Source organism: Solanum tuberosum, unplaced genomic scaffold (genome assembly GCF_000226075.1).
Source record: "Solanum tuberosum cultivar DM 1-3 516 R44 unplaced genomic scaffold, SolTub_3.0 scf00172, whole genome shotgun sequence".
NCBI classification, from domain to species: domain Eukaryota; kingdom Viridiplantae; phylum Streptophyta; class Magnoliopsida; order Solanales; family Solanaceae; genus Solanum; species Solanum tuberosum.
In genome coordinates, this window is record NW_006239095.1 from 1,100,907 (window position 1) to 1,127,505 (window position 26,599).

The 26,599-nt window shown below is 34.0% G+C and overlaps 4 protein-coding genes across 5 annotated transcripts in view; 3 read left to right on the plus strand and 1 right to left on the minus strand.

The window, feature by feature from the left end:
- Positions 1–4,767, minus strand: LOC102594466 (pentatricopeptide repeat-containing protein At5g48730, chloroplastic). Its single transcript, XM_006354144.2, has 4 exons — positions 4,361–4,767; positions 2,276–2,682; positions 1,073–1,979; positions 1–769 (listed from the first exon to the last, which is right to left on the minus strand). The coding sequence occupies exons 1-3, from the start codon at positions 4,727–4,729 to the stop codon at positions 1,289–1,291; spliced, it is 1,467 nt and encodes a 488-aa protein (XP_006354206.1). The 5' UTR covers positions 4,730–4,767; the 3' UTR covers positions 1–769; positions 1,073–1,288.
- A 1,355-nt stretch (positions 4,768–6,122) lies between these two features.
- Positions 6,123–21,198, plus strand: LOC102595131 (sorbitol dehydrogenase). Of its 2 annotated transcripts, none has more exons than XM_015311689.1 (6): positions 6,123–6,528; positions 7,793–7,860; positions 8,614–8,850; positions 9,228–9,518; positions 9,889–10,076; positions 20,842–21,198. In XM_015311689.1, exons 1-6 carry the CDS (start codon positions 6,438–6,440, stop codon positions 21,035–21,037), a joined length of 1,071 nt encoding a protein of 356 aa, XP_015167175.1. In that variant the 5' UTR covers positions 6,123–6,437; the 3' UTR covers positions 21,038–21,198. The 2 variants fall into 2 exon arrangements, with proteins under 2 accessions (XP_015167175.1, XP_006354208.1); XM_006354146.2 differs by lacking the exon at positions 20,842–21,198 and adding an exon at positions 11,020–11,381 and having other exon boundaries at positions 6,124–6,528.
- Positions 12,671–16,318, plus strand: LOC102594793 (G-type lectin S-receptor-like serine/threonine-protein kinase RLK1). The gene is made up of 2 exons (XM_006354145.2): positions 12,671–13,227; positions 14,258–16,318. Exons 1-2 carry the CDS (start codon positions 12,687–12,689, stop codon positions 16,153–16,155), a joined length of 2,439 nt encoding a protein of 812 aa, XP_006354207.2. The 5' UTR covers positions 12,671–12,686; the 3' UTR covers positions 16,156–16,318.
- A 3,758-nt stretch (positions 21,199–24,956) lies between the features above and the next one.
- Positions 24,957–26,599, plus strand: part of LOC102595458 (G-type lectin S-receptor-like serine/threonine-protein kinase RLK1) — a 10,393-nt gene continuing 8,750 nt past the window's right edge. The window contains exon 1 of the mRNA XM_006354147.2: positions 24,957–25,519. Within this exon, the coding sequence (XP_006354209.2) occupies positions 24,979–25,519 (541 nt within the window). The 5' untranslated portion in view covers positions 24,957–24,978. The remainder of the gene's footprint in view (positions 25,520–26,599) is intronic.

Consider the following 26,599-nt stretch of genomic DNA (forward strand, 5'->3'; position numbering starts at 1 on the left):
TTAGTAACTGCAATGTTTTATTTGTCTGAATATATTGATCCATATGATGTTGAGCAATATACAACTTTAGAGCTATGTTGTTCAGACTTATCAAGAATGTCATCAACATGCTCATATTGCTAATCTCAAATTCAAATGAAAGAAAGGACTATGATAGACTAACGAGAAGAAATCACTTAATGTTTTTGCGCTTCCCTAAAATCAAGAATGGAATCTTAGTAACTGCAATGTTTTATTTGTCTGAATATATTGATCCATATGATGTTGAGCAATATACAACTTTAGAGCTATGTTGTTCAGACTTATCAAGAATGTCATCAACATGCTCATATTGCTAATCTCAAATTCAAATGAAAGAAAGGACTATGATAGACTAACGAGAAGAAATCACTTAATGTTTTTGCGCTTCCCTAAAATCAAGAATGGAATCTTAGTAACTGCAATGTTTTATTTGTCTGAATATATTGATCCATATGATGTTGAGCAATATACAACTTTAGAGCTATGTTGTTTGGACTCTTTAAAGAATGTCATCTGATGCGTGTTGGATCCTTTAAAAGTAGTCTGACACGGGTGTGACAACATTTTTGGAGAGTCTGAACAACATATCTACAGAGGACCTTAGCAAATAGTTCCTAAAAACACATTTGAGAAAGATAATCCTTTGATTGCTGTCCAAGACCTGCTACTTCAATTGAGCTTCAAGATACTGCGAAGCCAGAGCTTGTGAAATCATTGACTGCTCGTCTCCACCGCGGTCCAGTTCCAACTAACAAGAGCAAGAAATTCCGTTTTAGAGATATCAAAACACAGTCAAATGTTAAATTCTATCTCGGAGAAGAAGAAAACGAGTAGTTTACATGAAAACGAAGACAAATGAATCAGCAGGTGCACAATGAACTATTATCTCAATATAGTGAAATACCAAGGATATTTTGCAAATATCTTGTTAAAAATAGCTTGTGGAAATTCATCGGTATGTGTTTCGAGATAATAAGTTGATAAGGAAAATTCTCGTTAGATGGTGTACAACAGAATTGGTTATGCATATCAAAGCATGTTAAAAATTTACCTGATCGTTTTCGTTGGTGACGTTAGCTGATAAACGACAATCCTTTTCCTTTGCTTGACAGCATTCGGTTCAATGTTAAGGCCTCTAAGAACAATGTCTTACAACCATTTCTGAAGCCACGTACAACAGTGGCTCAGAAGTTATCTGACCAAAGAACTCGTGATGCACAAAATTACATTTTGGCTCATTGCTATTGCTAGTCTTTGAACTATGAAGCTATCGCGCCTTCTCCAACGAGGCAAGTAGGTTTCGGAGCTCTGATGCTTTGTTAGTCATTCCATTTATTGAATATGCTTTAATCATACTTCTGTATGTTATCTTATCTGGCTTACATCCACTTTGTTCCATCATCTCAAGCACCCCTTTCAACTCTGTGAAGCATCCCATCATCCCATATGCATCCACTAGGCAGTTAAAAAACACGGTGTCAAGTGCCACGTCAGAATTCTCAATAAACCGCAAAACAGCTCCAAGTTTTTCAGCTTTGCCAGCTTTCCCATAAGCTCTTACAAGAGAACAAAGAGTAACACAGTTTGGTTTTATCCTCTCAGACTGCATCAGCCTAAAAAGAAATTCCATTTGCTTTAAATCTCCAGCCCTTCCAAATGCATCTATTACGATATTGTAAGTAACTATGGTCCATGAAAAATAATATTTCTGCATAAACTCCATCACAGCACCCATTTTCTCGTAATTTTCTGTTTTCCCGTATGAATCTAAGAGTATGTTGAATGTCTTGATACTAGGTTCAATTCCAGCACTCTGAAACTTCTCATAGCATTTTTCCATCATTTCTATTTGCCCGCTGCCACCAAATGCTCTCAATGTAGAGTTCATGGTCCACACATCGGGCTTACAGTCTCTTCGCCGCAGCATTTCTACAAGTGTGGATTCCATCTCTTTGAACCTTTGGCAATTAAAGAAAAGAATCAATCTCCCTATCATAGAAAACTAATGCCAGGCACCTACCTCGAGAAAATAGTAATCAAAGGATACAAAAACATTTTCTCAGCAAAGATGTCACAAAACCGAAGTTAGATATGATTGTGCAGCTTAAGGTTTTCGATCTGATAATCTACATAATGTGTTTCAATTGTTTCATCTCTCATTTTGGATTTCGTAAGTTGATAGAGACTCATTTCTAGTTGTGTTATGATTAGAACTTCCAATGAATAGAACCATAACAATGAATAGCAATCAAACCTTTTCGCTTTGCCATAGGAATCAATAAGAGTATTATATGTTACTGTATTGGCCTTGATCCCCATGCATTCCATGTCGGAAAGCAGGATTTGCACTTTGTCGAAGTCATAAACCTGCAGGCAGGATTTTATCAGGATGCTATATGTGAAGACATCGGGGAGGCAGTTCGGAATGTTCTTCATCTCTTCCAGGATAGAAAAAGCTTCATGAAAGCGACCACTACGGCTATAGGCGGACAAAAGAGCAGTGTAAGCTTCTTGATTCACGACACAGCCTTCCTCCACCATCATCTCGAATAAAGATTGAGCTTTCTCAGGTTCCTTACATTTTCCAAGCATGACAATTAATTTGATATAAATGCCTGGATTGGGCCTGTACCACAACTGCTCCTGGAGGAGTTCAAAGACCTGATGGAAAAAAAAAATCACGATAATAATGGATAGATTCTTGCGCGTCTCTACAGAATTTAGCAACACCGGCAACCATAAGCAAATGTTTCTGAACTATCAAAACTCCAACTTGAATTCCAAAGTAAAGAAACAAAGAGCACAAAAATATAGTCTGTGCTTCAAATTTGTTGTGCAATATGCAGTTATTATTGTACCTTTCTCAGTTCAGATAAAAAAACCACACCAACTCCAACTTGGATTCCAAAGTTATGAAACAAAGGGGAATTTGTTACACTTTACCTATTTTATTGTATTGTATTATTAGTTCAGATACTATGTTTGTTTTGGTTGTTACTTAAATTGTATTGTATCGTATCGTATCGTTTCGTTTAAAATCCATAGTTAGGTAACAACGGAAAGTTCCATTTTATGTAACGACTGATTTGGTGTGATTGCGTTGTTACCTTAATATATTCTTCTCATTTTATCTTTACTTATTATTTGATTATCTTATTTCATCCTTTATCGTACATTTTCGACCTAGTTCTACCTCGTACTCTACTTTTCTCGTAGATTTATCAATTAAATTGTTGAAGTGTGACATTACGTAATGACGGAAAACAATACTATCTATCCAAACATTGTATTCAATAAAACAATACAATACAACACAATACATTATGAAACAATAGGTAATAACCATCCAAACAATACGTGGCGTAGTTGGTTGGCTACCTTAACTTTCACGAGAGTTCGATTCCCCTCCCCCATTTCCCCTTCCCCACAAAAAAAAAGTTAGTAACAAAAATATGAAAGCTCAATGTGGTGTTCAATATGCAGTTACAATGGTGCAGACAAAAAATTGCACTATGACTATCAATTCCCAGAAAAATTCCAACTTGGATTCCAAAATTAAGAAACAAAGAGCACAAAAACTGAACATGTGCTTCAAATGTGATGTACAATATGCAGTTACAATAGTACCTACCTCATTCCAAGTTCCAAAATTAAGAACCAAAAAGAGTGAAAAAACTCAAAATCCCCAGTTGGGTTCCAAAATTAACAACCAAAAGAGTGAAAAAACTCAAAATCCCCAGTTGGGTTCCAAAATTAACAACCAAAAGAGTGAAAAAACTCAAAATCCCCAGTTGGGTTCCAAAATTAACAACCAAAAGAGTGAAAAAACTCAAAATCCCCAGTTGGGTTCCAAAATTAACAACCAAAAGAGTGAAAAAACTCAAAATCCCCAGTTGGGTTCCAAAATTAACAACCAAAAGAGTGAAAAAACTCAAAATCCCCAGTTGGGTTCCAAAATTAACAACCAAAAGAGTGAAAAAACTCAAAATCCCCAGTTGGGTTCCAAAATTAACAACCAAAAGAGTGAAAAAACTCAAAATCCCCAGTTGGGTTCCAAAATTAACAACCAAAAGAGTGAAAAAACTCAAAATCCCCAGTTGGGTTCCAAAATTAACAACCAAAAGAGTGAAAAAACTCAAAATCCCCAGTTGGGTTCCAAAATTAACAACCAAAAAGAGTGAAAAAACTCAAAATCCCCAGTTGGGTTCCAAAATTAACAACCAAAAAGAGTGAAAAAACTCAAAATCCCCAGTTGGGTTCCAAAATTAACAACCAAAAAGAGTGAAAAAACTCAAAATCCCCATTTGGGGTTCCAAAATTAACAATGAAAAACACGCACCTTAAGAGCAGATTCCCAACGCAAAGCAGTAATACGTTCATGAAGAGCTTCAAGAACAGTACGAGGCAATAGTTTCTTCGAATTCCCTTTCTTCTTCTTATACTCAATCACTGCTTTAGCAGCTTCTCTTCGAAGAATAATCGATACAGCTTTCTGTGAAGCTATCTTTTTGTTCGTTTCCTCTTTCCTTTCCTTTGCTTCCTTCACCTTCAGCTTCTCAACCTCCATTGAAGAGGAATCCGGTTTGGATCTGGGTACGCTAACTTTCCGGTATGTTAACGGGTCATTCCGGCAGGTTAACGGGTCGGTTCTTGGTGGTCCGAATGATGATGGAGGAATTGGATTAGAGGGTCCGAAGAAGGAAGCCATGGCTGAAAATAAGAGGCCGATTTTTTTTTCTTCATATCATTAGTCACTAAAAAGATATTATAATTGTGTGGGTTGGGTCGGCTCGGGTCAAATTAGGATGGGATGAGACTAGACGGGACGAGTTGATGAGACTTTTATTTTGTTTACGTGGTTAGAATGAGTTAGAGTTTTTACGGATTTATGTGAATTTGTTCCGTAATTGTATCATTCCTTAATATTAATTGTCGAATTTTAGGCTAAATTCATCCCTCAAATATAACTTAAACTTAGGTACATCATTATAATATAATTGTGAACGAAAAACATTTTTTAATTATTTCAAAACTTGCATAAACATCCTTTCTGTTAACTACTGTTAAAAAACTGACAAAAACAATTACAGACTTCCCTCAAATCCTCATAATGATGAGGTATACATTGATAGTTTCTTAAATTTACAAATAAATTTTATTTGGACATTCAAATTACTATAACATATTTCAACATAAGACATAGTAAAATATATAGGTATAAGGCACAAGCATTCCCTACACTATGACCGAAATCTCACAGACACACCTTAACTAAACTAAGGTCCTATTACCCCTAAATCCATTTTTTTTTGTAATTTTATACACCTTTTTAGTTTATGTGGCTTTCAAACATCTCCCACGCACCTCAACTGTGTGGAGTCACAGAATGCGTCACGTTAGCCAAAAAGTGTATAAAATTACAAAACAAATGAGTTCAGGGGTAATATGACCTTAATTTAGTTAATGTGTGTCTCTGGAATTTCGATCATAGCGTAGGGGGCACTTGTTTCTTTTCCCAAATATATATATTAAGCATCTTTAGTTCAAATTTTGAATTTTCTTTTAGCGTGTATTTTCAAATATTCATTATGTAGATAAATCAACTATTTAAAATAACTCATATTTTTTAACTGTACGAGTTAGTCTTAATAAGCCTTTAGTAACTCAGGATCTAATTTCAATTGAAGATGATGTATAATTAAAAGAGATGATATATTTAATGTGATTAATTTATCTGACACACTTAAACTACACTTTTTTTTTTCAAAATTCGAACAAAAACTATAGAATATAAATATTTTATTATATATTCAATCACTCAATTACAATAAATATCTAAATAAAATTTGTTGGACATGTCATGTCATGTATCAAGCCTATAGTTTTTTCATACTTAAAGTCATTTTTTTTGTTTTTTCACTCAGTATTTCAAATCCACATTAAAATCGTAATTAAATCTAAATAACACACTATAATATTTATTGTGATGTTCCTAATAAAATTTTCTCTTAACAATAAACTCAAATTCAAACCTTTTCATTCAAAGTAAAACAGTCTCATTACTACATCACTATCCGTCAGTTACTTTCAAATAGAACTTGAGTGGCATCTATTGAAAAAAAAATGGCACTAAACTCAAGACAAAAAGCCAATCTTTATCTAAACAAGAAACCATTTTAGTAATGCCCACAGTATTGATTTTTACAATCTGAATATTTTCTTCTTATCCACATTCAATAATATTCACAAAAAAACTATACAAATTCACCCAAAAATTGAAATCAACAAAAAAAAATCAATTTTTGAAAACCCCCTTTAGATAGAAGAGCAAAATCAAATCTTGATTTGCCCCTTTTTGTGTTGTTGTTTAGATAGAAGAGAAAAAAATCAAATCTTGAAAACCCCTTTTTGTTCTAATGGGTAAAGGGGGAAGTGATGAAAACATGGCTGCTTGGCTTCTTGGTGTTAACACCCTCAAGATTCAGCCTTTCAATCTCCCTGCTTTGGGTATTTTTTTTAATCTACTCTTTCTTGAACTTATATTTGTTGTAATTGTGAATTTTATCGTAAGGTCTATGTATACTCTATCCTTGTTAGACCCCGCTGTGTGGAATTATATTGAGTATGTTATTGTTGTTGTAATTATGAATTTTGTTTGAAAGATTTGACCTTGGGAGCTTAGGGTTGACTTTTTAGTTCACTTTGATTAGATGTTTTGGTCAGATTGGGCGAGTTGAGTTATGACCCGTATTATTTAATGGGTCAAACCCCATTTTGATGAGATGAAGTTTGTAAGTTTCTATAACGATCTCAAGTTAATATATAGTAATAACTGGTTCCTAGTCGAATATTGAGTTTCAATATGTCTTTAGTATAGCTGTCTTGTTTGATAATTTGACCAAATATAGCTCCTATAGTATGCTTTTATAGTAGTGTTATCAAAAGCAAAAAGCACAGAAAGACAAGGTTTGTTGGGGGCTTTAAGTGCAAAGCGCAAATAAAGTGTGAGCTTTAATGAAAAAGGCGCAAAGGGAGAAAAAAAATGCAAATATATATATTTAGTCTAAGGCTAATAATTATAAGATGACAAATATACGAACAAAGAAATTGAATAAACTTTATGATAAAGTAAAATATCAATTATGTACCTTCGACTCTTTAGTAGACGATCTCTTGAAAACAAAAGGTATGTCTTAGAATCTTGATGACGATACTGAAGTGCTCAACATGTTTTACGTGCTGAATTCTGCCTGCATTTTGACATGTTTTACGTGCTGAATTGAGCCCAGTAAGCTTGAACACAAAGATTACCTATTTTACGTGCTGAATTCTGCCTGCATTTTGACAATATTACAAGTTGAATTCTGCCTGATGATGATATTGTTGCCACTAGTTTATCAATCAGTGGGACCCTGATATGTAAATGGGAGTAAACCAGTGTATCTTCTTCTCTTTCCTCTGCATTGTTTTTAAATTAAAACATTGTCGTCTGATTTGCTTTGGTCTTTGTGTCTGAACGTTGCTAGAGTTTGAGGTACTGCTATTCCGGCAAAGGTATTCCATTCTATCATGTGAGGAATTAATCTATACCTCGGGTAATGTGAGGAGATTAAATTCTTTAAAGACACCTAGTGAATTCTGCGGGATCAGAATAAACTTTGGTTTAAATGTTACTGGTTTTGTTTCTGTTTAAGCATTACTGTTTACATATGGATTCTGGTTTTAATTATTCTGGATAAGAACACAGGGACTAACATTTGTTACTTCATAGGACCCCATGATGTTAGAGTTAGGATGAAGGCTGTCGGTATTTGTGGAAGTGATGTTCATTACCTCAAGGTAAAAGCTTTCTTCTGATTCTCTATTTTGATAGCTTGTCTTCATGGTCAATAATTCTTGTTGGGATTTAGGGTTGGTGGGTGTGGTGTGGTTTATATTATGGTTATGTTTGCATTGACTCTACAATGATGGCATATGATTGTGGTGTATACCTAGCAAAACGTGTAAAAGGAATGAAGAAACTAGCTTGATGGGACTTCCATTGTTCAAATGTAAAAAAATATGTTATATGGATCCGAACACTATTTTGCTTCTGGTATTGGTATGATCACCATCAATCTTTTTTAGAATGTTTTTATTGGGTTTTGAAAGGTTAATGTGAAATGTCCATACCTATATCATCATATACATGTTTGCTATGTTGCTCGGACTCTCCAAAAATGTTGTTGCACTCGTGTTGGTTTTTTTGGGGGATACGACATGAATCCAACCACATTTATGAGTAGTCCCAGTAACTTAGCTGTTTGCAAAGCAAAATGAAGTGTATTGTAACATGGTGAAGTTCTGTTACATTTTCTTGGGCTACATCGTACATTGATTCTAGTCAAACAAAAATGTATCTTGGAGCCTTGAAGCGTTGTTGAGGACAATGCCAATGCTCATACTCTGGGTGGTTTGGTTAGAGAGAAACTACAGATGTTTTGAGAGCAAAGCAACCACAAATTTGTGTCTGAAATTTGATGTGTGTTCATTTATTGAATTTTTGGTGTAATTTGGAGTACGTAATGAACTAGAGTCTATTTTGAACTTCAGACCATGAGGTGTGCGGATTTTGTGGTTAAAGAGCCAATGGTGATTGGGCATGAATGTGCTGGGATCATAGAGGAAGTTGGCGGTGAAGTCAAGACATTGGTTCCTGGAGATCGTGTAGCGCTAGAGCCAGGAATTAGTTGCTGGAGATGTGATCTTTGCAAAGAAGGGCGATATAATCTCTGCCCCGAGATGAAGTTCTTCGCTACTCCCCCTGTTCATGGTTCTCTCGCAAATCAGGTAAAAAGCTTACCCACTTCTATTAATTTTCTCACGATTTGACATTTTGTCTACATTGATTTCATGTAGTCACTCGTGGCATATGCCATGCGACATGCATCCTTCGCTGGTTAATTAAGATGGAATATATGTCAGTAGTTTTAAAATCTTGTACCTTTTGGACTTTCGTCGATTGCATGAATGATAGAATTGATATTGAGCTGGTTTGTCCCTCCGAATATACTCGTTAGTGTACTCGAATTTTCCATAGGCTTATTGAACAAGGTCACACAAAATTACGAACAGAGGCATTGTGCAGCATGCAGGGCTTATCGAGTGATAATAATTTTTGACCTTGCTAAAAGCTAAAACACTGGTGTCTTTTCGATCACCAACAGGTAGTCCATCCTGCTGATCTATGTTTCAAGCTCCCGGATAATATAAGTTTAGAGGAGGGAGCAATGTGTGAGCCACTTAGTGTTGGTGTTCATGCTTGTCGGCGTGCAAATGTTGGTCCTGAGACAAACATTTTAGTGCTGGGAGCTGGACCAATCGGGCTTGTCACACTTCTCGCTGCTCGTGCTTTTGGTGCCCCAAGAATTGTTATTGTGGACGTAGATGACTATCGTCTTTCAGTTGCAAAGAAGTTAGGAGCAGATGAGATCGTCAAGGTTTCAATCAATCTTCAGGTGAGGATCCAAATTTCAAAGTTATCGCTGTTAATCTCCCATGTTTCATGTGCACTCTCGAGACTGAATACATGAGTTGCTTTCATGTATGATCACTAACTTTGTCCGTTGTAACAATAAAGTCACAAAACTATTTTGTCTCATTAAAATAACTTAATCAACTGAACTTTACCGACTATAACACTAATATAATTAGTGACTTAACCATTATAGCGGTAAATTTCTGTGACAAGATAGTATCGTGACTTTAATATTATAGTGAGTAAAGTTCAGTGACCATTACGTGAAATTCGCCCGTGAATATAAAAACATCAAAGTTGAAGATGTTGCCGGTTTTCTTTCCATTTCCCTGACTGATACTTTTGAACAGGATGTAGCTACAGATATAGAAAACATTCAGAAAGCGATGGGAGGTGGAATTGATGTGAGTTTTGACTGTGCTGGCTTTAACAAAACTATGTCGACCGCCCTTGGTGCAACTCGTCCAGGTGGCAAAGTTTGCTTGGTGGGAATGGGACATCATGAGATGACCGTTCCTCTCACTCCAGCTGCTGCAAGGTACAACTATGCATCAATCTTACTTGAGTTGAATTTGGCTATATGAATCCTCACAGATCATCTCGCTTTGTTTGAGTTCGTCGTATACCAAATAGTATACGAAATAAAAAATAAGTAGTACTAGAAGTCCTTTATGTTTTTTTACTGGCATATAAATCTCAAACAAGACTAATAGACTACTAAAAATCATAGGATCTAAAGTTAACATACTAGCATGATTATAAAATATATTCCCAACTAATTGGTATTGCTTATACCTATGATACTCGGACTCTTCAAAAATGTCACCAAGTGTGTATCAGATCCTCCATAATAGTGCATTTTTAAGGATCCGGCACGAATGCGACTATTTTGGTGAGAGTCTGAGTAACAAAGGCTTATATAGATCTTTTCCTGACTAAATCTGTTGTTACTCTTCACTAACAATAAGCTTACAGTTTGCATGTTTCTGTATCCTTTTTGCCATTATATTAATTTTCGGGCAAATTGTGCTCAGGGAGGCGGAGGCCAATGTCACTGGCTTATATCTTTACTTAGAATGCATGGCCTTGTATATCTCGAGTTCTTGAGAAGTGGAAAGTTAGATACGAAACCTTCTAAGTTAGAGTCGACTATCTGAATCCTCATTGATCATGTCTCTCTATTTTAGTTCGTCGTAGATCGAAATTATACAGAATAGCAAAAATAATAATAACAGAAAGCACTAGAAATTCTCTATATTTTCTAGTTGGTATTGCTCATATTGATCGTTTTTCGAGACGGAGTCTGGGCTCTATCGGAAACAACCTTACTACTCTACAAAGGTAGTGGTAAGCCCAGCGTACACCCTACCCTCTCCAGACTCCACTTATGGGAGTATACTGAGTATGTTGTTGTTGTTGATTGTTTTCCCGATTAAACTTTTGTTACTCTCACACTAATTTTCTGGGCAAAATGTGTTCAGGGAGGTCGACATCATCGGCATATTTCGCTACAAGAATACATGGCCATTGTGTCTTGAGTTCTTAAGAAGTGGAAAGATTGATGTGAAACCTATGATCACACACAGGTTTGGATTCTCTCAAAAAGAAGTTGAAGAAGCTTTTGAAACAAGTGCTCGTGGTGGTGATGCTATTAAAGTCATGTTTAATCTGTAAAAATAAACTTTTTAAATTTGAGAAAATAAGTTTTTACCAAATGTCTAAAAAATGTACATCATAAAAAGATGTTTTATGCTTTTGAAAACTACTATGTATTAGTTGAAAATGTTGAGAATGGTCAAATAAAGTAGATGGTTAACTTATTTACGTAATGAACATTTGAGAACATGTGCGTTTTTTTTTTCTACCATGGAAATATCAAGTTATTAGTGTTTAAACATTTTTTTTCTTTTTTTGGGGTTCAACTTCGAATATATTTGGGCATAAACTTACGAAAATTTCTTCTTTCACTTTAATATTTTTTTTACCAGAATTTCTAAAACAACAGAAAATTGTTTTTTTTTTTTTTTTTAAAATTCAAAATGACAAAAAGTTGTTTTCAATCCAAATTACTCATAAAAATTTAAAAACAACTCTAATTTATTTCATGACCAAACACAATTAGGCATTTGTCCATGTTTCATTAGGAAAATAGAAAAAAACATAATATATAAATATGTCTTTTAACTTGGCTTTATTTCACATTTATGCCCTTCAACTTTAGGATACACAAGTACACACTTAAATTCGTATAAAGTTGAACAAATAGGCACACACGTCCTACGTGACATCATACATGGTAATTTGTGTCCTACATGGTATCCTAAGTGTATTATACCACAGAAGACTCATGTGTCTACTTGTTTAATCTTATACAAGTTTAAGTGTATGTTTGTGCTCATTAAAAGTTGAAGGGCATAAATGTGAAATGAGACCAAATTAAAGGACATATTTATGTATTAAAATTATTTTTGTTTTCAAAGTAAAAATAGTAATTTCAAAATCAAAGTCAACATCTACTTTTTCGACTTAAGTTAATAAAGTAATTTAAATTTAATAAAAATAAACACTTTTAGTTAATCTCCTTTCTCACTTTGAAAACAAAAATAATTTTTTTTCCACTTTACCAAGGAGCATGGTCAAAACGCCTACACACCGTTCAATTTTACATTATTGATTTGTTGACTCTAGCTAATTGACACACTAACTTTCGAATGATCAAGTCATAATGATCAGATTAAAAATTGATGCTTTTTTGGCCGTGTGAAACGCTTGACATGAAAGGAGGGCTATCCAAAAAGTTTTTTTTTCTTCTGAAACCGCATCACAGAGGAGTAGAGCCGCCGCGACACTTCCTTACTAGATCTGACTTTCCTCTTTTTTTTCTCCTCCATCGGAACCTAAAAAAAGAATCTCTTTAACTAAGAATGCTCATTTTTGTCAAACTTAAAGGACTAAACTAATAAAAAATATAGCTAAGGGTCTACTTTAAACCAACACCTAAATATAAGGGACCATTTTTTTTATTTAATAGAAGTTGACTCTGAAGTTTTCATATATAGTTCATCCTAAAACTCACACCACAAATTAACAAAACACAAATTAATTTTATGTTCTTGATTTGTTCAAACAAATCATATTTTCTCTTGCAATGTCTGATTATATTTCTTTTTTTCTTGTAATATTTCTTCTTTTTTTCTTTCCATCACACAATTTAGCTCAAAATGATGGTAGAATATCTACTAGTAGTTCTATTAGTGCAACAAATGAAAGTACCCCATGGCTTTCACCATCTGGTGATTTTGCATTTGGTTTCAAAAAAATTGAAGAAAATAAAAATGAGTTCTTGCTTTGTATATGGTACGCAAAAATTCAAGAAAAAACTATAGTTTGGTATGCTAATATAAGTGATTTAGTGCCACAAGGATCAAGATTGAATCTTGATTCTCAAAGTGGTTTAATACTTAGTGATCCTCAAGGGAATACTCTTTGGACAAGTGATTTGGTTTTCATTGGTAATATTGATTATGGATTGATGAATGATAATGGGAATTTTGTTGTAATGGGAAGTGATTCTAGTGATCCATTATGGGAAAGTTTTAGAAATCCAACTAATACTTTGTTGCCAAATCAAACATTGGAAAGAGGAAGCTTCCTTGTTTCTCAAAAGTCGCAAAATAAGTTCACTCAAGGTACGTACGCGTTCAACTGTGTGACCAACTCATCTGATTGTTTTGTTATGTTATGTTTCTAACATGATATATGTATTCTCTTCTTTTATTTTTGCGTTGTGGAAGCCGTTTTGTTGTTGGAATCATTTTTTTGAAGTAGATTATGAGGATTCATGAATAATTGACTAGTTCTAGTCATGGTAGTGCATTTTTTCTTTAGGTCCTGGCTTTCTAGGACGGACACACAATTGCCATGTAGGACGTCACATATGACGGATGTGTCTATTTGTTTAATTTGATACGAGTTTAGTGTCGACTTGTGCACAGTCAAAGTTAGAGGCTATAGATGTCCGTTGAAGTCGAGTTAAATGACATGTTTATGTGTTATGCCTATATATGGAGAAACAAACTAAGATCACTCAAGGTACGTACGCGTTGAGTTGTGTGACCAACTCATTTGATTGTTCGATTAGGTTATGTTTCACTCAAGGTATGCGTTGAATTGCGTAACCAACTCATATGATTGTTTGATCATGTTATGTCTCTAACATGATATATGAATTCTTTTTTCTTTTTTTGGAGTTGTGGAAGCCGTTTTGTTGTTGGAATCCTTTTTTTAAAGAAGAAGAAGAAGTTAATGGTTGAGGAAGAAATAATAGTAGATTATGAGGATTTATCAATAATTGACTAGCTCTAGTCATGGAAGTGCATTTTTCGTTAGGTCCTATGCTTTCTAGGATGTCACGTAGGACACACAATTGCCATGCAAGACACCAGGTAGGACGAATGTGTCTATTTGTTCAATTTTATACGAGTTTAAGTGTTGACTTGTGCACACTCAAAGTTAGAGGGAATAGATGTCAGTTGAAGTTGAGTGAAATGACCAGTTTATGTGTTATGCCTCTATATGGAGAAACATGGTTAGTTAAGATTCATACAGCTGACTTCGAATTGTTTGGAATTGAAGCGTAGTTGTTATTGTTATGTCTTAACACATAGATGTCAACTGTTAGAGCTGAGATTATGATTTAATTATATTATGTCTCGACAGGTAGATTTTATCTTCGGATGCTTGATAATGGAAATTTGGTGCTTGTTACACAAAGTGTGCCTTCGAATATGGATTATGATGATGAGTACTATAACACTCAAACTTCTGATCCAACAAATGCAATCAATTCTGGGGATAAGTTGGTGTTCGAAGAGAATGGCATGCTGTATGTATTGAAGCGAAACAATGAAACACAAATTCTTACTCCGCGATCCAATCATTTAGGTTCGGACAATTATCATCGTGTGACACTTAACTTTGATGGAGTTCTTAGTCATTATTATCATTCAAGGATTTTGAATAGCAGTGGCTGGAATATTCTGTGGTCTCAACCGGATAATATATGCATCAAAATTGATGGAGACAACGGACCTGGTTCTTGTGGTTACAACAATGTATGCAGTCTTGGTTCAAACAACAGACCAGTTTGTAACTGTCCTAAAGGATATTCGTTGGTTGATCCGAACGATGCTTATGGTGACTGCAAACCAGATTTTTCTATAAGTTGTGATGAAGTTGGGAGGGGTTCACCTGATGATTTATACAGTTTTATCACGATTCGTAATACTGATTGGCCGAAATCAGATTTTCAGAAAATTAGCCCTTCTACTGAACAAGACTGCCAAAATGCTTGTTTGAATGATTGCTTTTGTGCTGTTGCCATTTATAGAAGCAATAGTTGCTGGAAAAAGAAACTGCCCTTGTCGAACGGGAGAATAGACACCAGTTTGAACGCCAAAGCTTTTATCAAATTGAGAAAAGATGGTGTTCTAAGGCCTCTAAGTCCTCCAAGTCCTGGCTTTCCAATTCCGGAATCTCATCAAAAGCAGAGTTGGCGGATTTTGGCAATTTTGGCGTCCTCGCTCTTAGGTAGCTCCATTATGGTAAATGTTCTTCTCATTGGTGTATTATGTTGGGGATTCTTCCACATTTATAAAAAGAAAGTGAACGTATTTTGCCCTACAAGTCACGTGACGGACACTGTCTGTCATAGTTTTACGTATAAAGATCTTGTAGTAGCCACGAAAGAGTTCAACGAAGAGCTAGGCAGGGGTGCATTTGGGATTGTTTACAAAGGTGTAATGTCTATCGGTTCAAGAAACGTAGTCGCTATAAAGAAGCTGGATAGAGTCGCTCATGAGGCAGAGAAAGATTTCATGACTGAAGTAAATGTGATTAGTCAGACTCATCACAAGAATTTGGTCCGCCTGATTGGATATTGTAACGAGGGACCTCATCGTTTGTTGGTTTACGAGTATATGAGTAATGGCACTCTTGCAAGTTTCATTTTTGGTGATCTGAAACCTACTTGGAGTCAGAGGACAAGTATCGCGATGGGGATTGCAAGGGGACTTGCATACCTCCACGAAGAGTGCAGTACACAGATTATCCATTGTGACATAAAGCCTCAGAACATTCTCCTTGATGACTATCACGTTGCTCGAATATCAGATTTTGGAGTGTCTAAGCTGTTGATGATCAATCAGAGTCGAACGGATACTAATATTAGAGGAACAAGAGGTTATGTTGCTCCGGAGTGGTTCAGACATAGTCCAGTCACGGTTAAGGTGGACGTTTACAGCTTTGGTATACTACTACTAGAGATCATCACATGCCGGAAATGTTTGGAGAATGAGGAAAGCTATGGACTGGAGGCGATTCTTGTGGATTGGGTTGTTGATTGTTTTCAACAAGGAAACTTGGAAGCTTTGGTGAGAAGTGATATCGAGGCCTTGAATGACAAGAAGCAGCTCGAGAGGTTCGTGATGGTTGGTATTTGGTGCGTTCAGGAGGATCCGTTAACGAGGCCTACTATGAGGAAGGTCTGTCAAATGCTTGAAGGATCTGTTGAAGTGACAATTCCACCATGTTCATGTAATTTTAGCACAACTATTTAACATCATATGCCTCATTTACGCGCGATTTCCTCCTCTGTATAGTACTTTTGAGTGGTCTAGTTGTATTACTTTCTTTAATGTTGAGTTCACTTTAATAGTACTAATGATCTGTATTGCTCAGACTCTTCAAAAATGTCATCGGGTGCAGCTCTTCACATTTCCATCTGCATTTACTAGTGATGAAATTGTAATTGAGACATTAACAAACAGTTTTTGGGGCATTTTGTTTTAAATAACGAAGAAATCTCCTGGGAACAGTCTCTCTACCATCACAAGGTAGGGATAAGCCTGCATACACATCACTTTTTCCGAACCCCAATGGGGTACGTGGGGTATATTTTTGTTGTTGTTGTTGTTGTTGTAACCGAGAAATCTCCCATTGGTTAGTTGCCTCAACCCCAGTGGGCCCACAAGTTTGAATTATTATTTTTTTCACGGGAGGGGAGGGGGAATATGGTCCGTTTCTCTATCCTGCTCCCACTTAAATACCACTTGTCATGTTGGTGACATAGTTTGAACCACATATCTCTCGTTGAACCAAAGTCCGGAGGCAATAATTTTTAGGCATTTTAGTAAGACCTCTCCATCTTTTACTAGAGATCTCGAGTTCAGGGAAAAAACTCTTAATATAGAACACTTCTCCTTCAAATACATCCTATGTGGTACAAATCCAAATTAGTTAGACCAATGTATGTATCTCAGTCAGATAGTTAGACCAATAAAAAATAGATACATAAAGCCATAGATGGCTATAGCTTATTAGCTAGTTTCAATGGACCAAGACCAAAAAAAAAAAATTCTTTTTAAAAAAATGTGACATTAATTAACTTTATTTGATGGTTCTAGATGTAACTTGGAAATCCAAATTATTTTAATCTATATGTTTCTATCCACAAGTAAAAAAATTCTGTACACTATTCTTTCCCATTATCTGAATTTTTTTACTACAAAGTTCGAATAATATGTCTTTTCAAGGCTATTGCCGAACTCAGTTGAAATGTCAATAAAGTCAAATTTCTCGAGTTTAATTTTTCCTTAAATATTTTTTTTTTAATATTATAGATAAAATATTATATTATCGTCTAACGTTTATCTCACATAAAATTCTCAATTTGCTCATAAAAAATCTTTAAATCATGGCCTAAAAGTACAGAAGTTGCCAGAGAAATAAAAAGAGAATCGTTTACTAAACAATTGTCTTAATAAAACAAGTGGATGGCCATGATATTTTTCTATTAATTAAGCTCCTTGTAGATTGAAAATTCCTAGGTTGTCATTCAAGATTTTGGGTCTTAAATTCAAAACCATCAATCATATAATAAGTGTAAAAGTATTGACTATCCAATTATTGAATTCCACTTGTGACTTCAATAACAAACCAAAATTTCTTTCATTAAAAGACTTTAAAATGTGTTTGACTAAGCTTATAAATCGGTCAAATAAGCTTATAAACATTATTTGTAGCTTATCTACACATTTAAAGTCTGTTTGAATTAGCTGATTAAAACATCAAATGTTGACAAACACCTCTAGGTGTGCGAGATAGAAGTGTTGAAACTGATATTAAATAGTTACGTGTTTCATAAAAAGATTAGGCATAATACATTAATATCATAGAATTTTCGATGCTACCAACCATAGAATGAAATAAACGTTTAATACTAACTATGTCATTTTTCTAACTGGTCCCAATTCCAAAAATCATCCTCTAGAAATCCACCAAATTTATTCTTGGCCTTTAAGAACATAGCCAAAATTTTTTTTAACATAAATTCAAATTAAAATATGTCACATGCAAAATATTACAAGAAAAAAAAAATATCTTTATGATCTGTAACTATATCTACCTAAACACAACATGTGGATCTAAATCTATGCAAAGATTTTTTTTGCTTAATAATTGATGCTCGAAATATTATCGTGCTTAAAAAATATAAGTGGTTCAAAATAATTATAACTTTTTAAAATTAAAATATAATTGATTATTGCTTTTCACTTTCTTCTTTACTCAATAAAACATGAAGACAATTAATATGGTAAAAAAGAATGTAGCATCAAATTGAGACCAGATAATAAATAAAGATAATTTAATCAAATTACTTTTTTAATTAATATTTTCTCAAGAGTTGTAGAGAAAATGACATAAATAGTCCCTTAATTATAGGAGTAGGTCTAAAATGGTCTCTTAACTATATACTTAATGAATTTAGTCTTTTAACTATTAAAAAACTTATTAGTTTTGGTCCCTTAACTATACAATTACCGGTTTTAGCCCATTAACTATAAACTTACCGATTTTAGTCCTTTAAATATTTTAAAACTTATCAGGTTTGTTCTTTGTCCATTTTTTAAATACAAATAGCTTAGGTTTATATATTAACCGATATCTTCGTAAAATTAAATCTTTAACCCATTTTAAAGTTGTTTCTCTATCCCCGGTCTTTTTTCTTCAAACTATTCTTTTGAAAAGAACAATAACGTCAACGATTCAAAGTAAAATTAATGAGGGAAGAAGATATAAGTCCTAATTTTATTCAATGGAGGATAAAGTTAAGCATATAATTGTTGTTGATGACTTGAATCCGCACTTGAATATGCTAATCAGTGCGGATTTTATTTAATTTACTCAAATTTCTTTATGTAAAATAAAATGAATAGAATAATAAAATTGATCTACCTTTTTATAAATTTCAATTTCTAAAAAATTAAACAAATTTCGTTCAATGAAGTCGTTCGAGTACAAACATTGGATTTAATGAGTAATAATTTTTAATTTTTTTCTTTTTAGAATAAAATTTAGCATATTCAAGTCATTAGTAGCAATAATATGCTTCGTTTTATCCTCTGTTGAATAAAATTATGACTTATATTTTCTTTCCTCGTAAATTTTATTTTAAATCGTTGAGGTTAATGTTTTTCGCATAAGATTAATTTGAAAAAAAAATAGCGGACAAAGAGAAACAACAGAAAAAGTTGCTAAATAATTTAATCTTTTGATCGAGATATGAATTCCGTTAATATAAAACTAAGCTATTTGTCCCATCATTGGTGATTCCATTTTACCTACTTCTCATTACATGTTACAAAACAATAGTGACATTTTATACTTAAGACTAATTAACCAAGAACTTATTTAAGTGTTTCATAATTTACTATTGACAATACTATTTAGTGTGATTTATTCTGATGTATGGGCATTAGTGCTAAAAAATCTTTAAAATTATGGGCATAAACAAAATAGTATTGTTGAAAGAAAATATCGTCATATAGTTGAAACATGACTCAAAGTAATAGTAATAGTAATAATAATTCTCAATACTACTACTACTACTACTACTAATAATAATAATAATAATAATAATGAAGCTATAATGATAATAACGATCACAAACTAATACTGATCGATATTGAGGGTGGTTGTGACGCTTCCTGTTGAGTATAGTACACAATTTAGAATTGAAGTTCGTTTACACAATATAAGAAAGACAATTCTAAAGAATGAGATTAAACAGCTTTTTTAGATTTCATTAATGTTGTTTGTTGATTTTTGAAAAAAGGGGCGGAGATTGAAGAAGCGAAGCAAACCTAGAATAGCAGTCTCTTACGTTTTTTCAAGCTCCTTTGAGATCTTATTAGTTAAGCACTAGCGCCCCTTTAGAGTAATGAAGCTATAATAATACTCCCTTCATCCCATTTTATATGTCACATTTTTACTTTGCATTTGCATTAAAAAATGATGTAACTTTAGACAAGATTAATTAACTATTCTATCAGGGGTATAATAGACAAAACATGGTAATTTATGTATAAATTTTATAAAATGACAAGTAGCTTTGTTTAAGTTTGTCGTATACCAATGTTATACAAAATAAAAAATAAGTAGTACTAGAAGTCCTTTATGTTTTTTGCTGGCATATAAATCTCAAACCAGACTAATAGACTACTAGAAAACATAGGATCCAAAGTAAACTTACTTGCATGATTAAAATATATTCCCAACTTACTAGCATTGCTTATACCTAACTTTATGATACTCGGACTCTTCAAAAATGTCACCAAGTGTGTATCAGATCCTCCATAATAGTGCATTTTTAAGGATCCGGCACGAATACGACTATTTTGTTGAGAGTCCGAGTAACAAAGGCTTATATAGATCTTTTCCCGACTAAATCTTTTGCTACTCTTCACTAACGATAAGCTTACGGTTCGCATGTTTCTGTATCCTTTTTGCCATTATATTAATTTTCGGGCAAATTGTGCTCAGGGAGACCGATGTCATCGGCTTATATCTTTACTTAGAATGCACTGCCTCGTATATCTCGAGTTCTTGAGAAGTGGAAAGTTAGATATGAAACCTTCTAAGTTAGAGTCGACTATCTGAATCCTCATTGATCATATCTCTCTATTTTAGTTCGTCGTAGACCGAAATTATACAGAATAGCAAAAATAATAATAGCAGAAAGCACTAGAAATTCTCTATATTTTCTAGTTGGTATTGCTCATATTGATCGTTTTTCGAGACGAAGTCGGGGATATATCGGAAACAACCTTACTACTCTACAAAGGTAGAGGTAAGCCCAGCGTACACCCTACCCTCTCCAGACTCCACTTATGGGAGTATACTGAGTATTTCCCGATTAAACTTTTGTTACTCTCACACTAATTTTCTGGGGAAAATGTGTTCAGGGAGGTCGACGTCATCGGCATATTTCGCTACAAGAATACATGGCCATTGTGTCTTGAGTTCTTTAGAAGTGGAAAGATTGATGTGAAACCTTTGATCACACACAGGTTTGGATTCTCTCAAAAAGAAGTTGAAGAAGCTTTTGAAACAAGTGTTCGTGGTGGTGATGCTATTAAAGTCATGTTTAATCTGTACTAACTTCACTTGAATTGAAATTATGAATTCAAGGTGTTTGATCACATGTTATGGAGGGATTCTTGATGTTTAGACGTACTTTGGAGTGTCGGAAACAACTATGAAACATAGGTATAATACCTAGGAACATGCATGAGAAAGTGGGGAAGGAATGGGAAAAACTTGGCGTCCTTGGCGCTCTGCAAGGCGCGGGGCGCCAGCCCTTGGAGCTCAGAGGATCTGCTGGGGCGCACTGCTAGGCGCGGCGCCCCATAGGGGAAACTTCAGAGCCCCTGCTGGGGCGCGCTGGCTGGCGCGACGCCCCAACCCCTTTTTCCCCGAAATTCGACTTTCCTCTCTTGTTTCTCCATCTCTAAACCACCCTAACTTCAAGGGTTTCAACTCCAACACTAAGGATCATAAAATCCCTCAACAAACAAGAGATTCAACTCAAAAAGACAATCAAATCATGTACTAAACCAACAAGAACTTCCAACAACACAACCAACAACTTCAACAGCACAAACCAACAACACCAACAACACAACCCAACAACTTCAACAACATGACCAATCTTTTCTCAAAAATAAAACGAGTTTGGTGTGTGGGGAAAGGATCAACCCATCACTAAGAACTCACATACCTTAATAGGGATCACCCCGACGATATCCACAACGATCTAGACGAAATCTTTGCTTAATCTTCTCTTTCTCCTCTTCTCCACCTCTTCTTCTCTTCTTCACTCAAAACCCTCACTCTCACTCTTTTAAAATGGGACAAAAATGATCCAAAAATCAGCCTAACACTAATATATAACCAAAAGAAATAGCTAGGGAAAAGACCAAAATGCCCTTAAAATTTCCGGACGGATTCCCTGCCAACTGCCCAACTTTCAAAGGGCATAACTCGCTCATACGAACTCGGAATCAAGCAAAATCGGTGGCGTTGGAAAGATTATTCCACAAGCTTCGCAATAATAACTGGAACTACTACTATATCATCCTGATCTAGGAGTTATTACTGTTCAAAGTTGGCCAAAAACTCACTTTTTCCCACACTTAACCAAATTTCCAGATTTTTAAATTCCTCCCAAAAATGACTAATTTCAATTCTAAGCCTCTTCATAGCTATTTCAAATTGTCGGATGTTACAGAAAACTACTATGTATTAGTTGAAAATGGTGAAATAAAGTAGATGGTTAACTTATTTACGTAATGAGCATTTGAGAACATGTGCAATTTCTTTTTCTACCACAAATTTTAATGGGAAATGTTGCATATAAAATATGCTTTTCATGCGTCATTTTCACTGAATCAGCTTACAGGGAAAACACATAGTGGAAGCAGGTTTTATTGAAATATTGAAAATAGTTATTGAATATTTTTTCTTTTTATCGTTTCAATCAAAATATTCGTGAGAATAGCTGAATATTTTCAAATGGAAAAATAGTTAATTTTTTAGGAAAGGATCAAAAATACATTTAAATTATCATAATCTTGTGAGTTTCATAGTTGAACAATTGAGACTTGAGAGTATGTGTTTCCCACCTGAATTAAGAGTGAGTTTTCTACGTGAATTATCATTCCATGCTTAGTTAGACACATCTTGATTAATTTCTAATGGAGTGTGTACTAAACTCTCTTTTTTTATTTAATTTTTTTTGTGATGTTCAAAAATAATTTCATTGTGACAAAACTAAATAAATTAAAATTAGTTTAATAGCTAAGATTAAAGGTTGAAATTATAGTCATATAAATTACCGCAACATAATAGGAATAAATTAATATTAGTTTAAAAGTTAAGATTAAAGGTTGAAATTACCATCGTATAAATTAATTTATTTCTAACCACAACATTCAACATCTTCTTCATCTTTTTAATCGTGATTTTGTCTCAACCATGATGTCGATATTTCTGACTAGGAAAGGAAGAGTTTATGATCATATATATGTGTGTGAACGAAAATTTTATGGCCTCACACGCCTAGAAGCGTTTGTAGACAAACATTTGATTTAGTTGTTGTGTAGGTGTGTTTCGCTAACCACTGGGTGATAGTTTAGATAGGAAATTCTCCATTATCATATCTCACTTGCTCGACTAATCTAGATTAACAATCTACTTAGAGGTAAAATGTTCCCGACAAAATTCTCCATTTTTCAGATTTCATTTTTTTTTTCAGGTTAAACAAATTTCAATCATCGAATCACACCTTTATCGTGCAAATAGACTATAAATATAACAAAAAGAATTTCTTTAAACATTTGTCAAACTCAAAAGGATCAATCTATTCATATAAATATAACTAAAGGTTTCGTTGCTTCGGTAAATCACTTGAGCCTGATACATTTTCGATGCCATGGAGCTCTAGACTAGTGAGCTATTACTCTAGCTTTCTTCAAAGGATGACAGCTTCCAAGCATACCTTCTAGTTGTCATCGCTCGATCACTTCCTTTTCCATAGTTAATCTAAAATCCACGCTACAAATTAGCTGTTTTTTATATTTGATATTTGTATTAGAGTTCAACTATTTATTATTTGTGCTTCGTAGGGCTTCATTCAGGACGCGAAGCACTCCCTACAAATTAGGTTTTGGTCATGGAATTCTTTTAGCTTTCTTTTTGTGGAGTTCAACTTCGAATATATTTGGGCATAAACTTATGAAAAATTCTTCTTTCACTTTATAATTTTTTTTCCAGAATTTCAAAAACAACAGAAAATTGTTTTCACTTTTTTTTTTTGAAAATTCCAAAAATGACAAAAAGTTATTTTCACTCCAAATTACTCATAAATTTTTTAAAAACAACTCTTATTTATTTCATGATCAAACACAATTAGGCATTTGTCCATGTTTCATTATGAATATGGGAAAACAAATAATATATAAATATGCCCTTTAACTTGGTTTTATTTTATGTCCTTCAACTTTAGGGGTGCACAAGTAGACACTTAAACTCGTATAAAATTTAACAAATAGACACACACGTCTTGCATGACATCATACATGGTAATTTGTGTACTACATGGTGTCCTAAGTGTATTATGTCATATAAGACTCATGTATTTATTTGTTCAACTTTATACAAGTTTAAGTGTCTGTTTGTGCACACCAAAAATTAAATAACATAAATGTGAAATGATATCAAATTAAATAACATATTTATGTATTAAAATTATTTTTGTTTTCGAAGTGAAAATAGAAATTTCAAAATCAAAGTCAACATCTACTTTTTCCATTTAAGTTTGATGTTTGTGTCCATCATTAGTTGGAGTGTATTAAGGGGGAGAAAATATCATAAATGGTCCCTTGTACTAGTTTGGTCCTTTAAATATGGTAAAAATGAGCACTTTTAGTCTTCATAGAATATTTATAGAATTTTTTCCTGTTACGTTCTAATAAAAGGAGGAAAAAAAGGACTTAGCATGTCCATTTGAATAAAAAAAAAAATTACTTTATAATGGAACATGGTAAACGCCTACACACCATTCATTTACATTCTTCATTCGCTGACTCTAGCTAATTGACACACTAACTTCCGAAAGATCAAGTCATAATGATCAGATTAAAAATCGATGCTTCCTTGACCATGTGGAACGCTTGACATGAAAGAAGGACTATACAAAAAGTCTTTTCTGAAACCGCATCACAGAGGAGTAGAGCAGCCACGAAACTTTCCTTTTTTTTTCCTCTTCCCATCAAAACCTAACGAAAAGAATCTCTTTAAATATTCAACAAAGACTAAAAATGCTCATTTTTGTCAAACTTAAGGGACTAAACTAATAAAAAATATAGCTAAGGGTCTATTTTAAACCTACAGCTAAATATAAGGGACCATTTTTGTTATTTAATAGAAGTTGACTCTGAAGTCTTCATATAGTTCATCATAAAATTCACACCACATATTAACAAAACACAAATTAATTTTATGTTCTTGATTTGTTCAAACAAATCATATTTTCTCTTGCAATGTCTAATTATATTTCTTTTTTTCTTGTAATAATTCTTCTTTTTTTCTTTCCATCACACAACTTAGCTCAAAATAATGGTAGAATAGCTACTAGTAGTTCTATTAGTGCAACAAATGAAAGTACCCCATGGCTTTCACCATCTGGTGATTTTGCATTTGGTTTCAAAAAAATTCAAGAAAATAAAAATGAGTTCTTGCTTTGTATATGGTATGCAAAAATTCAAGAAAAAACTATAGTTTGGCATGCTAATATAAGTGATTTAGTGCCACAAGGATCAAGATTGAATCTTGATTCTCAAAGTGGTTTAATACTTAGTGATCCTCAAGGGAATTTTCTTTGGAGAAGTGATTTGGTTTTCATTGGTAATATTGATTATGGATTGATGAATGATAATGGGAATTTTGTTGTAATGGGAAGTGATTCTAGTGATCCATTATGGGAAAGTTTTAGAAATCCAACTAATACTTTGTTGCCAAATCAAACATTGGAAAGAGGAAGCTTCCTTGTTTCTCAAAAGTCACAAGCTAATTTCACTCAAGGTATGTATGCATTTGAATTGTGTGACCAACTCATCTGATTGTTTGATTATGTTATGTTTCTAACATGATATATGTATTCTCCCTTTTTTTTTGTTGTTGGAATCATTTAAAAAAAAAAGTAGATTATGAAGATTCATCAATAATTGACTAGTTCTAGTCATGGTGGTGCATTATTTCTTTAGGTCCTATGCTTTTTAGGACACCACATAGGACACACAATTGCCATGTTCGATGTCACGTAGGACGAATGTGTCTGTTTGCTTAATTTGATATGAGTTTTAGTGTCGACTAGTGCACAGTCAAAGTTAGAGGCTATAGATGTTCGTTGAAGTCGAGTTAAATGACATATTTATGTGTTATGCCTATACATGAAGAAACAAACTAAGTTCACTCAAGGTACGTACGCGTTGAATTGTGTGACCAACATTTGATTTTTTGATTAGTTTATGTTTCACTCAAGGTACGCGTTGAATTGTGTAACCAACTCATTTGGTGTTATCTCCTGTATTCAGGTTAGTCAATAATACAGAAACAGAAAAAAGATGAAATAGACAGAATGATTTTTAATCCGAGTCCACAGAAACCACTGTGTTTCCTTAATAAATTTAATCCCCTCACTGTACCCGAGGTTGCAGATTAATTCCTCTCAAGATAAAACGGATTAATCTGTTAAAGAAGTAGCGGTACCTCAAATTTCAATAACTTCAGCGAACGCAAGAACAGCAACAAGAGCACACACAGACTCAGTCGATCGACAATTTTATTTATGTAAGAAAATGTATGCAGAGAGGAAAAATTTTCAGTGTTTGAAAAAATGAGAAAGACCTCTTATTTATAGCCATTTGCAGCAAGGAACGCGTCTATTCAGAAAAATCTGTTCAGACCCATTTTTTCCAGAACATTGTGTCCTTTGGGAAAAGTAACGATTTTTCGGAAGGAAAACCGTTTGTCCTTTGGGAAAAGTAACGACTTTTCGGAAGGATTACTGTTTGGGAAAAGTAACGAATTTTTGGAAGGATTACCGTTACACGTGAATTTCAAATAAATTCAGTTGCGCCAAATTAATTCTGTTAGTTAACC